This window comes from Ambystoma mexicanum, chromosome 6p, assembly GCF_040938575.1.
Source record: "Ambystoma mexicanum isolate Mex_15411 chromosome 6p, UKY_AmexF1_1, whole genome shotgun sequence".
Taxonomy (NCBI): domain Eukaryota; kingdom Metazoa; phylum Chordata; class Amphibia; order Caudata; family Ambystomatidae; genus Ambystoma; species Ambystoma mexicanum.
The window spans coordinates 1159190127-1159205860 of NC_090935.1; the positions used below are offsets into that span (position 1 = coordinate 1159190127).

The following is a 15734-nucleotide window of genomic DNA, read 5'->3' on the forward strand; positions in this document are numbered from 1 at the left end:
CAATCAAGTCTTGCAGGATAGTGAGCCACATTTGATACCACATTGGTGACCTGGAGATATTTGCAAATTGTATTTTGTGAACCAGAACTGATGCTATGTTTATGAGCTGAATAACGGGCAGGGGAAGAGGCTCTCCTCGATGTCTGTGAACTGTGTTTTGTATACATTTCAAGGAACATTTAAGACAGAACCTTTAAGTTGAAGACTCATTCACAAGATTTTATTATCAAGAATGTAACCCTTGAGTCTGTATCTAGCCGAGAGGGACCGCCTTCTGGATCAAGACGAATATGGCCGAGAATGCAACCTTAAGTTATTCTGAGGAGGAACCCATTGAGCTAACCCGAGGCCCTTCCCTCTTTGACCCCCCATATCCCAATCAGCCTTCCACCTCATCCAGTACAGCTGAGGATTTGCTGAAATTGGAAAAGAAGACTTTCCGCACTGAACTCCACGGTCATTTAGTCCGGGAATATTTGAAAAAAAGCATTATACCGAGTGGACTCATAGTGCGCAATGAACCTAGATTATTTTTAGAAGACAAAGAGTACACCTCAAATTTCAGTTTTATCGCCACAAAGTGCAGTCGAGACCTTATGGTCTTAACTATTACCACTGCACAACGTATCAGCACAGAACTGCAAAGAACTTAAGAGGCAGAAGAATCTAAATTTAAGACTAATACCTTACTTACTGATATAGAGGCACAACTTTCAAACATTAATAAACAGTTTCAACAATTTAAGGCCAATACACTAACCAAGAAAACTAACAAGCTAAACAAGGATATTAAAGATTTCAGGACTGAAGTCATTAGGCTACATTGATTCCCTTAGAAAGCAAGGAGGTGGATTCCCATCCTCACCAGGACGCAGACGAGGTAGAGTCACCTTTTCGGGATCAAGTAACTCTGGCTCATCTGGTGGAAGCTCTAACCAGAATTTTCCACCTTACCAGCCTTATCAATTCGGACAACCACAATTTTAGGGCCCGTATCCTCCACCTTTCCCTTTTTTAGGCAGAGGAGGACAAGGAGGAGGATGGGGTCCCCCATTTTGGAACACACCTTACCAGGGACAACAGAGATGTCCCAGGAGACGGAGACGTTAGATCAGACCCCTGACAATAATCAGTTACCGATTTTCAACCTGGGCAAATTTAACCTTACTCCATGTCAAGTTTCACTTTTAGCCAAAGGTCTCTCCTTTGTACCAACCAGTGACACAGACTGGTACAAGACAGAAATGGAGATGTGCCGGTTTTTTCGCAATCTAAGAGTCTGCGTTTTCTTTCAGGATCACAACGAACAAGATACAGATACTGACACGGGCTTACACCCACAGTCATCCTTTACACCTACAGACAATCAGGTACCCGACGACCTACTCACCTTTGGGAGATGTGTATTGAGAGACATCAGACAGTTGAAGAGGAATAAGAACCAATTACATCAGAATTTAACCAAGGGTGAGGGACAAGCTTTAAAAGATCTATCCAATAATGGGGACCTGATAATCAAACCGGCTGACAAAGCGGGCGGCATTGTCCTCATGACAAGTGATCAATACACCAACATGATCATGACTCTACTGAATGATGGTGTCAGCTATCGGACACTCAGGAAGGACCCTACAAGAGAAATGCAAACAGAGATCTCTGAAATGGTCACCTATGTCCACGACAGGGACTGGATAACTGACAAGGAATCCACCTTCCTGACCACATCTTCTAACCGCATACCCTGTTTATATGATCTCCCCAAGATCCATAAAAATGCACAGGATCCACCGGGGAGACTAATTGTCTCGGGTGCGGTTCTATTTTGGAACCATTGGGTCAATTCATTGATCACTTCCTTAAACCTTTGAGTAGCAAAACCAAATCGTACCTCTGGGATACAATGCACACCATTTAGGTATTTGAAAATCTGCCTTTCAATTGCTCACAACAACTCCTAGTAACAATATATATCAAGGCATTATATACCTCTATCCCACACTATGCAGCGATAGACTGTATATATGAGCATTTGACTCGAGAATATGCCCAACCAGGATCATACCGGGTCCCGCCAGAATTCATTATCGAATTGGTGACCTTTGCCCTAAGCAAGAATTTCTTTACCTTTGACAACCAGTTTTATCTACAGGTCAACAATGGGCGCAACATTCGCACCCAGCCTAGCAATTCTATTTATGGCCTCATTTGAGGAACATTATGTCTACAGCAAATCAATCAGTGGAACTCAATCATTTCCCACTGGCATCGTTATATTGACGATATTATCTTTATCTGGACAGGGGATGACACATCCCTTTAACAGTTTTTGGAATGGCTGAATACTTGCAACAACAATATTCAATTTACAATGGAATATAGTACTGCACGGATACATTTCTTGGATCTGGAGATCTCATGTCTTGACAACAAACTCGCCTGTAACCTTTTCAGGAAAGCCACAGACCGCAACACACTTCTACATTATCAAAGTGACCATCCACAACATATTAAACAAAACCTTCCATATGGCCAACTTTTGAGGATTAGAAGGAACTGCACCTCTCTGAATGATTTCTACGAGAACGCCAAAGCACTTGGCAAGTGACTGCGCACACATGGATATCCCAAAAGACTGGTGAACACCGTGACCAAGAGGGCCAGATTCACCAATAGGGACTCACTTTTAACACCAAGGTCAAAATCAGACATACACAAAGAAGAAAGACTAACGTGTGTGATTACTCATGGTCCAAATACTTTTGATTTAAAAAAGTGATCGGAAAATACTGGCCCATAGTTGGATTACAACTTATTGATGAACCTATACCCCGATTCGCCTTTAAAAGAGTGAGGAACATTAGGGAATATTTGGTTCACTCCTCATTTACCCGAGTTCCACCACGTACAGGTCTTTGGAATTTACGTAAAGTCACTGGCCATTGCCCTTGCAGGTCTTGTTCAGTGTGTAAATTCACCAATACAAACGTTTAACATTGGCGACAGACAATGGGTCCTAAACAACCAATCCAATCCAATTGTAAGAGTAGCCAAGTTATATACTGCATTAAATGTCCATGCGGCCTTCGATATGTGGGACCGAGGTCATATGGTCCTCCCAACCTTAGCTTAGAGCATAGATTTTTTCCAGCCACAAACCCATAGCTCCTCTTGGGAACCCAGTTCTGTTCAGGGTCCTCCTACTTGGAGTCTCCTAGGGGGGTTCATTGTGGCCCTCTCCTTGCGGTAGGCCCTTCTGAATGGCTCTGGTGTGCCGTGTTGGTATTTGGTGGAGAAACGTGCCCACACGTCACCTTTAGCTCTTGCTCCTCTTGGGGTTCTCCTTGGACCCCTTTTCTGCCCCAACTACTCCTGGGCTTTCCTTCCCATCAGCATAACCATAGCGCCTTGTTCCTCCTTTTCCATCTGTACTCTTCCCTGGATCAGCGCAGTCCTCCAGATCCTGCCTGCCTCACTACTCAAGAGGAGTTTCTCATTCTTCCCCTGGCCTGAGATGGTCCGCTGCTCTCTCCCTCTCTAGCTCTTCAGTTTCACCTTCTCTTTTATGATGGAATTGGTTGCACTCTACCTGTCAACAACAATCTCTCCTCTGAGGGTATTTTTCCTTCTCACTGTAATCCTCCCTTGTCTCCAATTCTTCTCCTTTCCACAACAAACCTCTCTTCCTATATCTTGACTCAACTCCTGCTTCACAAAAATAATCTCCAATTCTGAGGGAAGGGGACATTAGGGTGCTGAACGCTAAATGGTATTGCCACTTCATATCTCTTTGTGGCCATTCATTGGCTTGCAGAGCTCCCATTAATGATGATCAAATAACATCTTGCACAGATCTGGTTGAACTTGCAAAAGTAAGCCCAAACATTGTACTTCAAGAAGTAGCAGTTGCCATACTGACCCAAAAAATGGAAGAGCACCTGGGCCAGACTGTATTCCAGCAGATGTTATCAAAATTCACCCGCACATTTGGCAGCTCTTTGACAAACATCTTTAATACCATAAAATGTACACTTGCGATTCCTTATTCTTGAAGACGGGCAGATATTATTCCAATATTTGGGATAGATTACTCTAAATTTCCATACTTTTGTAGCCTAATATAGCTCTTCGATATCCATGCAAGGATTTTTGGTAACACCATCTGGAATTGATTACCAGCATAGATGATTGAGAAGCAAATACTGCCTCCTTGCCAAATATGATTCCAGGCTAAGCTTAGTACAGTTGGCCAATGTCTTATGCTTCACATATTGATGGCTAAAACCGATTGAATCAGAAGATAACAATTGTTCTGTGCATCCATAGATTTCAACACTGCATTATATATGGATAATTGCTCCAATCTGTGGAAATATATTATTGATCCCGGGATCCTATGTGATTTGTTTGCTTATACAGTTACCCTATATTCTATCAATTTAGCAAGGGTAAGATTTGGGCCAAGAGGTCAATGCACCAATGATTTCAGGTTCATAAAAGGCATTAGAAAAGGCTGCCTACTAGGACTCCTTCTCTTTATTATTTATGTTAACAGCTTTGACTCAGTTTTAATATTGATAACCAATGATGACCCTACAATTGGTAATGATGCAGTTATTTTAGCTAAGACCAAAATTGCTTTATCTTGACTACTTCAATCCATTGAGAATCTTTGTGAGCATCTTGATTTGGTAAAAATGTTGGTCAGGGAAGTAATCCCAGAATATATTTGTATTTATTTATATATTTATTTATTGCGCATTTGTAAGGCGCTTATACATCAAGTGAGCGCCCATAGGCTTGTGTTTTAAAGCGCACACAGTCCAACACGGAGGGAACATGGAAGTGAAATGCAAATAGAGCAATGAGAGATAGAGGCGGACCTACTAGGCCTTGTGAGCTTTCAGAATGTGCAAGTGTGGCAAGAGAGAGAAGGGGAGAGGGATGGGTGGGGATTAAGTGCTAGGAGCACCACAGATGGAAGTGCTATGGAGTAAACATCTGTTAAGTGACTTGGTGTGAGTGGCCTGCGGCCAATAAATAATTAAGTGCAGACCAGTGATAGCACAGGCACGTGGGCGCAGGACAAGTGCTGGGACCAGGTGGATAGCTTTCACTCCTCTGTTCAAGAGTGTACATGGCTGGTATTAGCCCATCAGCATGGGACTAGGTAGGCCTGAGCGAAGCAAGGGTTTTGGCAGGGGCTCAGGGTCATTACCAGCACTATATACAGTGTCATATGATAATGTTGCCTGGAAAAAGTCACCAGGTAGGCAAATTATTTTTCCTGCCCACTAAAATATTGTCCCCAAATATTCTTTGAGGGGGTATCATTTTATATTATAAACTCCCATCGTAGACTATTTGGAGAAAGTGATTTCTAATGAGGCTGCATTTTTTGGGATATGCGGCGGGATGGTGGCCATTTCCCAGGTGACTTTATCACTGGACATTATCACTGGACACCCACTAAACACCCTTGGACGGGGGTGCCGCTATTTGAACCCAGTGCTCCATCCTTGGTGCGACTAGTAGCGGCATATGGGCTCCATGCATATTGCACATGCCTAACCAACCATAAAAAACAAAGAAAGATGGCAGCGCCATAGCAAATAGAAAGGGGCTTGGTCCCTTATCTATTTCTAAGAAAGCAGCAGCACCCATGGCAAGGGAGAATGGCAACCTTAAGAAGGAGCCCCACACCAGCAAGTAAGTCAGTGTTGGGAGGAGGAACACTGGGAGAGAGGTGCAGGGAATCATGGGGGCAGGGAGAAGGGGCCAGAAGTGTCGATTCAAATGTATTACATGGAACAAACTACCAGTTACTATCCATTAAATATTGATGTAGACCTTTATCCTGCATGTCTAAGCCTAGTTACCAATCACAAGCACAGATCATGTATTACTAGGTTACTCTTTGTCTATTCTGAAATAACTGTAAATTGTAATTTGTTATTTATAACGCGCTTAATACCCAGAGGTTTTTAAGCACGGACCCGGGGATCGAACCCACGTCGTCTTGTGTTCAAGGCGAGCGCGTTGCCCGTGAGCTATCCTCCCGAGAGTAATATCGATTTTATTTAATGTTGATTTTGGGAATGTCTTCAAAGAATTTTAGATGGACTGTGGAAAAAGCTGTTCCTAGGATTCTAGTAGCTTGTTAAGGTTTTGCTGCAGGCACTTTAAATCTTCAGGGACTGGGCATTTTTGGCCTAGCTATTACTGTTTGTATCCTGCAAAATAAAATATTCCCATTAACCTTCAATTTGTAATCCTCCTACCATATGTCAAGCAATGCAAACCTCTCTATATTCTTATGGTGAGATATAACATTAATGTGTGTATCCCTTGCTGCTTGGCACTGGACCGCACTGGCATCTCTCAAAACCCCTACAACCAAGAGCCAGGAATCGACAATACCCTAATCCATCCCCCACAAATCCACTGCTCTCCTCCATCAACTACCTTCTCATTATGAAAATCTTGTGACCACCGAACTCAGATGACTCACCAGGCCTAGAGTTGCTCAATAGACAACTAACCTACCATCTTCTATCAAAATCCAATTTCTATCAATACTTAGAAACCCTCTGCCTGCCCTGACGGCTTAGCTGCTCCATGTATGCCCATCACAAAGAAAACAGTGTTTTCAAATAAGCACCCAGGTAACGGGGCGAGGGACGATGTGACCTGCACCCTTCAACACCACAAGCATTCCACATCTGCCTTCCCACTATAGAACTAACCACCCCACCCACTTTACGTACAAAGCCATGGGCTGTGAGGTCAAGATTATTGGCAGAAGGGCACTGTATGCGGCCATTTGGATTACATTGCATTACAAATCAATGCTTATCCATTTTAAATACAGAAGCATTTTTTAGCAAATGAGGTTGAGAATTGTTTCCATACGCTGTAAATAAGAAAAAGTCAAAACATCAAAATGAGTGATGTTTGTAAACATAATGGGGCTCATTTCCTAGGCTCCAGAGTGCAAATGTAAGGTGTAAAAGGAAGGTGTTAGCCATGTATGCCTTGCTTTTACACAACAGAGCATTTTACTGCCGGTTGGAGAAGGAGAAAGAACATGAAATGGAATTAAGATTACAGCCCTGCTTTTCTCCTCTGACTTTAAATGACACGTGCTTTTTACGCCTGCACGAGACTCATGCAGGCGCAAAAGGAATGAATTCCCATCGAATCCCCTCGTTTCCAGCAGCTGAATATCTTAGTGCTTCATTTTAAGTACTTTTGGCATAGTGTAATTTACAGTAAGAATTTACATTTTTGACAAAAGAAGGGCAAAAGCAAAAAGTAAAAGTTATTGCACCTGTTTTAACTTTTTTACTTTTGCACTTCATTTTGTTGAAAACGGCATGAAAGGGGACCCAACCGCATGTAAGTGCTAACCGCATGTAAGTGCTAACCTTGACAGTTACCTGCATGCAATTAATGAATCCATGTGTTTGTGCTTACTCCCCTCTCTCTAAATATCTGGCCCACAGAATCCCAGCTATAGAACAGCGTATTCACAGCCCCTCTAGCCGAATTCTATTTCCCCGATTGTGCCTCTTGCCCCTCCCCTTTCCTGCCCCTTGTCTGCTCTTTAAGGGGGGCTTTCACCACCCACACTTAACCTTACCCTCTCCAAACCACATCCCCCTCTCATTCCCTGCCCCGATCCAGTGTTGCATTGTCTCTCCACACCCGTACTCCATCTGCCCCTCTACCCTTCAAGCGGGGCCTCGATTCCATGCCCCTTCTCACCCACTCAGCACATGCCCCTTAACCCCACTCCCCCACCCCACCCCCATACACTCCTTGCCTTGTCCTCCTCAGCTCTGCATTTCTCTTCCTGCCAGTGCGCTGTGTACACCACTGGTCATAGAAAGTGGACCACACGTTCTGTGACTCTGTGTTCGCCTTCCATAGTAGTTGGAAGGCCATGATTCCAGCGAGTCAAATAGGCGACGACGGATTCAGTGAATCTATCCACGACCTAGGAAAGGAAATCCAAAATGAACACCTTTTACAACATGAGCTCCTGTTGAATCACTTCCTGTGACTGCGAGGTCTGTTACCTGGATCTACATGAACAATACCTGGCATTTATGGCCTCAGTTCTCTATGTGTCTCTCAATACACCTTAAAAGATTTTATATATAAATATCTCTTAATCCACGTAAATCTTACCTTGATGTAGTGTTCTAGTTGTTTGCAGTCTCCGCACCCTTCTTCATGTTTATTATCTGCCTGACAGGAAACACGTCATGTTCTGCTGCAGTAGATTGAAGGAAGAAATTGATATATGATAAACTGCGTGCTGTGTAGTTATTACCTAACACCCTGCGGGACCATAAACCCAAAAGCCGGTCCTCGCAGGCATTATACTTACGTTTTCCTCTTTATGTGAGCTACCACTTGGCATTCTATGTAGGTGGTGGAGTGGAATTCCATGGAGCTCTCTCATTAGTGCAAATGCACCAATCACGGTGCATCACTCTTTCTCAACTCTCATGCTGGACTTCCTTTGCATCTTGTACTCATGGTGGCCCTGAATCATGCTGTTCCCATCTTCATCTTCTATCCTGGCTTGCAACATTATGTGTTACTACTGACTTCTGCAATTGTATTCGCTCTCCACTCTTGCTTCTCCACTCTTATTGACTGCTTACTCTCTGTTCTCTCTTCCTTTCCCTTCTCCATTTTCCTATCTCCTCCCCTTACTTTCTTCTATGCACTTACTCTATCAGAATTGTCCTGGACCTAATATGATAGCAACCTCGTCTGTCTCCTCCACCCACCCATTACTGTTTTTTTCCTCCCCACAACCCCTCCAGCACTATCTGAAATGTCGTCAGTCCTAGTATGATAGTCGCTTGTTTTGTTCCTCCCCTCCCTTTCTGCACCCCTCTCCCTCACCTTTTGTTTTTCTCCGGCTCTACCAGAAATGTCTTCAGGCCGAGTACGATAGTCAATTTCACATCCTTACTGTTCATGGCCTGTAAGAATGTGGTTGTATTTTCCCTTGTTCCCTCCCTTGCCTTGAAGCGCTTTGAAACACATTGTATATAGGCGCTATATAAATAAACTATCATATCATATCATAATCTGTCCCATAAGCACCAATCAATTTGTAAAAGCCCAGGGCTTCTAGGCTTCCTTTGTATGCTCTTCCGTGGGTATTACAATGTGTGTCCAGTAGCAGAAATTGGAGCAGATATGCTTGCAGCATAGAAATAAGCCAGCACAGTCCTCTCTCGCTATTATTTACTCTTTTATTACAGGTTGTGGGGGTCTTTGAACTCAGAGCGGCTGTTGAGATTGTGTATCTTCATGCAAATAAACTAAGACCAAGTTAGATCTGCTTGCTTGTGTAGGGCCAAGGACAATTAGATTAACAGTCTCTTGCTTCTCATAGCACCAATCAGAAGGACATCCTAGTTTTGGTGTCCCTAAAACTGATAAATAATCGTGAGAAAATTGTTGCAGCCTGCTAAATAATCTGCTCTTAGAATTGCAAAAAAGAACCCCTATTAGCAACCTGCATGGGGGCGCCAATCAATCAGAAGGCTCAGAATGCGGGTTCTATTGTATGGTACAAGCCCGCGTTCCAAGCTGCCTGGGCAGCTGATACCCCCTTCTCTTCCCTGCTCCCTCTCCCACTTTATCTCTTAGCACCCTTGTAGTTTCCTACGTGGGTGATAAGAGTGTCTTTTTATTAATAAAAAAAAGAAACTTCCCTTAGGAGCACAGCCCGATGCCATGCAGTCCTGTTGAACAGGAAGACCGTATTCAATGTTGATGACGTCCAACGTCCAGCGTCGGACCGTGCTTCTAAGGTAAGTTTCTGTTGACAACTACACGGGTACTAATGCAATATACCCCTCGATGGTGGGCCCACCCTGTTGGTAACGGCCTGCCACCCTCGTTAAGGGACCCTCCCTGCACTCGGGCCCTTAACTTGGGCAGCGGGCCATTACCTACAGGGTGGATCCGCCACCGAGGGGCATATCGCCTCATTAGGACTAGCTTGAAGAAGATGCATGCTATGCCACTAGATGTTGCCTTTTCTTTAAACCTGATGCTTTTCGATTTTCCTGGTAGTAATATTAATGACTGATAACCTTGTTTGCACAGATTATTTTTGAAGCTATTCGAGGAGTGTCAATCAGAAGCGACATCGCTATAGACGACATCGTGTTTCAGAGCGGGCCCTGTGAAGGTAGGTTTTCAGTTATATGACGATAATTGGGGGAGATGGAGCGGATCATCCAGCTACAGACATCTAAACTAATATGGATGAGGGGCTTGTTAAGGGCTATCCAGGTGTATGTGTAGCACTTCATTTCTTGTGCGATGGAATATGCAATATGCAAGTGTGCTAACCGTGTATCTTTCTATAATAGATATGAGAAGAACACTGACATACCATTCATCAGGATTCTCAGAAGACTTCAATGACATTGACTATTAAACAGTATGTTCTGAATTCAACGAAGCAGCGCAGATGTTCCACACGTCGGATGCTGCATGATCTACACATGTACATAGTGCTGGACTCTTAATTATTTCACGGATGGAAAAAACTCAGAGCACTCTCGTTCGTCGACTTGGCTACAAGATTACTGACTCAGGGCTTCTTAGTTCTTTATGACTTACGTTTTGAAGCATGTGATATCAGTTGCCATGTGTACATCCTTTGCATTTTGAAAAGATTGTGTTTTCCGAATAAAATGTTTTTTTTAATGTCCATCAAAGTAATTTGTTTCTAAACTTTCCGCTAGAAGAGTCAAGAAATGTTCAATAATGTGAACTTAAATTGCATTCAATGAATGTTCTTTATTGGAGGGAAAGGAGTATGCAGTATTGGAAATAATAATACACCCTTTGTTAAACAATAGGTCTAAATGTGTAACTAGAATTGCACTTTTACTGTAAAATAATTTTTACCATCGATTTTTGCTTCAAATTTCATGAGATTAAATAATACCATTTGTGCCTTTTAAATGTGCAATCTGATTACTATTACGGTTAATAGGGGGAGGTGCATTTCATGCATTTTAAAAGCAATACGCAGGGTGAAAAATCTAAGCAATTCCTCAGGAAACATGTGTTTTCACTTCTAATTTTCAAACACGTTGTTTTCTTTTTTTTCTCTGAATGAATACAGTTTCCGCAAGCAGCTTATCATCATGACAGAGGACGTCTAATGACAAATGTCCTTGTTTGGACCAGACTCTGTTTAATGCACATTACCACAGTGAGAATCACTCTTGTCCCGTGCTTTTCACCGCAATTGCTGAACCATACTATATTGTACAGAGTGTTGAGATACATTAGAAACGATTAAGAATGTTTTGTGAGACATGCTACAGTCATTTGGCAGCACCTCCGGTGTTCCTTTAACATGAGCTGTGTGGTTATTTTTATTAAAGTGGTGATTATTATCCATGTTGTCCATCTCTTACCTCTCACTGAAAGTGTGTATTACAGGGAATTTGTCCAGAGTAACAAGAAGCAACTTTTGGCCCTGTTGTTTTTTTTACATCCAGTTTTGGTTCTTGAAGTACCAGGGTTGCAGAGGCAAATACAGGGCCCAAACTGTATTTGCTTGATCTCATGATTAAATGTAAACCAAAGAGTTTATAAAAAAAAAAAAAAAATTGTAAACCCCCCTAACTTCTTTCCTCACCTTCAAATATTTACATGTTTCCTTCGCTCCTCAACTTTTCAGCTCTGCTACCTGAGGGTCGTTGGGGAAGAAATTCTTTGTGAAATAAAATGAAATTGCACACATATTTTTAATTTGTGCTGAAAATACTGCCAGTATAGAAAGCATTTAGTGGATAGGAAAATGAAAAGTGAAGATTATAGAACAAGCGCCCTTCCGTCCCTATTTGTGTAAGACATATAAAGGTTTAGAAAGCTGCAGAGGTCACATTGCATATAACTCTTACTGGGCTGTAGGTGACATGATCGCCATACTGTGGGTGTTGTACATTTCAATCCAGCAGCAGGATTATTTGTCCGTAATGCCTTCATGTATGTTTTGGTGGACAGCCTGTTACTCACATTTCCTGTCCGTTCTTTTTCATGTCCTAGATTCTGTGACCCGTCAATGCAGATTTCATTTACCTCCTACAGCAGATACCCTCATTCGCTTTATCAACAGCCCCATTTCTTTTGAATTGATAAACCCCATTGTGATTGACAAACACCACCACTTGAAATGATGATGCAAGACCACTGTGTCCTGGCCAGAGCAAATGTAGAAAGCGCTGCAGCATCACCCACCAAAGCTACTATTTCATGAAGATTGGGTAAGGTGTGACTATCCATGGATATGATCTCATTAGGGCGTATGTTCACACCTGGTTACCGCGAACAGCAGTGCAACTGGGAGCGTTCAGACCAACTCAGAATCCAGTTGGATCATGGTCAGTGTAGCAATTAAAGTCCCGGCTGATCAGCTGTTCACACCATGGTATTAGGATGATCAGGACAGTGAGGCATTGTTGTGCCATTTGTTTAAGGATAGGGGTAGTTGATGTTGGCGACCACATGCAAGGTTAAGTGATATGAAGATGATTTATGTTCTAGTGCACAAAAGATGTCTGGTTCCTGAGAATTATCTGTTGCAGAATAGTTACAATATTGTGTAGGCTCTATCGTTGACTGGTGTTTTGTATACGATCCCATCGATGATGGGATGGGTATGGATGCAACACGTGTTGTGCAATGCCTGGTCCAAACCTGCAACCATTAATTCTCCTTATCTTGTCACCAGCTGCATTACAGGATTGTGCACGGTTTATATTATGCCACTGGAATTTCACCTCCAACAGGGTGACTCATTTCAGGGATCTTCCTTCCTTAACCTGTGCTTTTCTGTGAGTCACAAAGGTGGTTTCTGGACTGAGTTGTCCTTTTCTTCAGAGATCGAGGCAAAGCAAAGGGTGCAAAGGGGGACTGGAAGACTGACGCATCTGGGGTCGGGATGATACATAATGTCGAGACGAAACCCACAAATTCATGTTTATCTGCCATCATTTAGGTCATGAAGTGGCGGTGCGTAGAGAAAAACAATGGCGACAACCATGTCAAAGTTTAGTGCCAGCACGTAAGGACAGTTTGTTTAAGGAAATCCCAACAATGCAGTTTGTCGAATTATGGTCTAAAACCACGACCTGACAAAGGTGCTCTAAAACATGGCCAGGATGTGCAACTTGCACCCACACAACTCTGCAGTGAAGAGGATAGGGCATTTTGGAGAATTATGGGACTTTTGTGATCAGCTGCTGCCTCTGTCAGAGCATCAGTAGTGCCTGGCAGGTGACTGAAGGATTACCAGCCACTTCTTCAACTGGCCTCCAGAGAGGGAAATCCTTTTAGTCACAGTTTCTTTTGTTTCCAGCAATGAACCCCTAAAAGGCAGCAGCCTAAAGACTACAGCAGAAAAGACAAACAGTGTATTGGGTCGCTGTCCCTTGCAATATTGTAGTCTTGTCTTGTCACTGGCCTGGAGTGCTTGCTATCAGAATGTTGATGTATGAATGAGCAGCTCAGTGGAATGTGGTGTGGACCTGTGAGTGAATGTTCTATGAGTGTCAGTTGGGGCCGGAGCTGGGTATGGTAAAATGGCCGGTGGGTCTGCTCCTTTGTGTGTAGTGTACTTATCCATCCCTGTCCCTGTCCAGTCATCAATGTCACTGTATATACTTGAGAGTAACAGGATTATGTACATACTGTATAATAAAGTCTACCTGGACCAATCTGAGACTCCACAGCTGCTCTCTGTCTGAGTGCTGAGCTGAGTGACTGCAAAGAGACTTTACAACACGTAGGCACGACCATGCGTGAGCGTGCTTGCTACGTCAGTAAGTTAATAAAGAGCAGTCTCCGTGCTAACCATCATCCATGCCTGTTGTGGTTACTAGATTTGGCCTCCCCGCACCTTCCTAAGCATACGGGTGTTGCCCATAACAATTGGAGACAAGGCTAGTCGGAGCCCTGACGTAGCGGGCCATCGCATGGGTGACCTCTGACGGTCCACTGGCATTGCCGAGTCCAGCTGTGTGCTCCTCTGGAGATTGCATCACCGGAGGACAGATCCTCCTGCAACGCTAATGGTGACCAGCATTTTCCTGACAAGGGAGCGGGACCGTATCAGCAGCTTTTGAAGTTGCCGGCAACACCGGTGCCACGCACTGCATGTCGGGCCTGGTCGCGGCCCTTCGGGAGACTTGTGTTCATGCAGCCAGGCCTCTCCCTGCTCTGAAGGGAAATTGCTATGAGGCATCCCAGCATGTCGGGGGTCCCCAGCATCATTGAGCCCGAAGGGCAGTTGTGGAAGGCGGCTAGTGTGACTGATGATGCACGTAAGAAGTCTGTCACTGTTTTGTGCATGTAGCGACATACATACATTGTTCAACACGCTTCCTCATGGCACAGGATCATATGGCGATGTGGGCAAATCTCTTACGAACGATTTCACGCCTAGGGTGAACATTGACTATGAGCGGTTCCAGTGGTGGCTGGCTGCCCAAGGTCCCAACGAGTCCTGGGATGCGTTCTACATGAGATTGCACCATCTGGCAGCAAGGTGTGTTTTCCCAGATAGGAACGTGAGCAGCAGGGACACATTATTCAAAAGTCCTTTTTGAATCATTTGCACAAACAGATACTGAAGAAACTAGGTCTGCCATTGCTGAGAATTCTTGCACTGGGACGTGTCCAGGCGCTAGCCACATCCCAAGCCACGTACATGGAGGAGACGATGAAAGGTGTGAAGGTGGAAGACGCCCAAGGGATTCACACCTCGCCCGAGAAATCAACATGTAGCAGAGGAAAGGCGAGAGGTCGCACAGTACCACAATCCCAACATAAGGAGGCTGGGAGTTTTGCTGGGGGCTACCTCATGAAGAAGGTTGCTCAGCATCGGTTCGTCAGTGTGGACGCTGTAGTAAGATTGGACACTTTGCGAACGTGTGCAGAATGCCATGGCCAACCTTGGCGACCCTGCACCAAACATGAAGGGGGCATCGTACCACAGGCAATGATGGACAATGAAGCAGTAGTTTTCCTCTCTGCACTGTCACTGGGATTGCGAAGCAAGAGACGTCAGGCACGATGGCACTGACCATACTGTCCACAAAGTTGCCAGTTTTAATTGGCACGGGGTAGTAGCTCAACAAAATACCTTTAGAGCAATTCTGTCAGCTATGCCCACTCCTGTACCTATGAACGCCCGAAGTGCACATCCACATATATGGTGGGAAACAACCCATCCCGTTACAGGGGCCGTTCCGCAATATGTGGCGCACAACCATACAAGCACGCCAGCAATGCTTTACGTCACCCAAGAGGCAACGGACACTCTGCTCAGCTATGCTACACCCAAAACGCTTGGGTTACTTCACTTTGGGATAAATATCGATCAAACAGACGTGGACAGGCCGTGCGAGCAGCACGACGAGTGGTTCCATGGCATAGGACGCTTGACGGACCAGGAGGTCAGGCTGCATACTGATCAGACCATAAAGCCTGTTGCAATACATCATAGATGCATTCTGTTTCATCAATGGCAGAAAGAGGAGGAAGAATGGCTGCACATGGAAGAAAGCAACATAATAGAGAGAGTGAATGGTCCAACGTCCTGGGTCGTTCCTAATGTCATTGCGCCGAAACCAAAACCTCCAGGCAAGGTACACATATGAGTCGATATGCGTCTCCCA

At 44.1% G+C, this 15734-nt stretch overlaps 1 protein-coding gene across 1 annotated transcript in view; it reads left to right on the forward strand.

Annotated features, from left to right (window-relative positions):
- MAMDC2 (MAM domain containing 2) overlaps positions 1-11449 on the forward strand; it is a 682997-nt gene extending 671548 nt beyond the window's left edge. Inside the window, exons 13-14 of the mRNA XM_069625792.1 lie at positions 10138-10222; positions 10407-11449. Coding sequence (XP_069481893.1) covers positions 10138-10222; positions 10407-10474 — 153 coding nt within the window. The 3' untranslated portion in view covers positions 10475-11449. The remainder of the gene's footprint in view (positions 1-10137; positions 10223-10406) is intronic.
- Positions 11450-15734: the final 4285 nt, after the last annotated feature.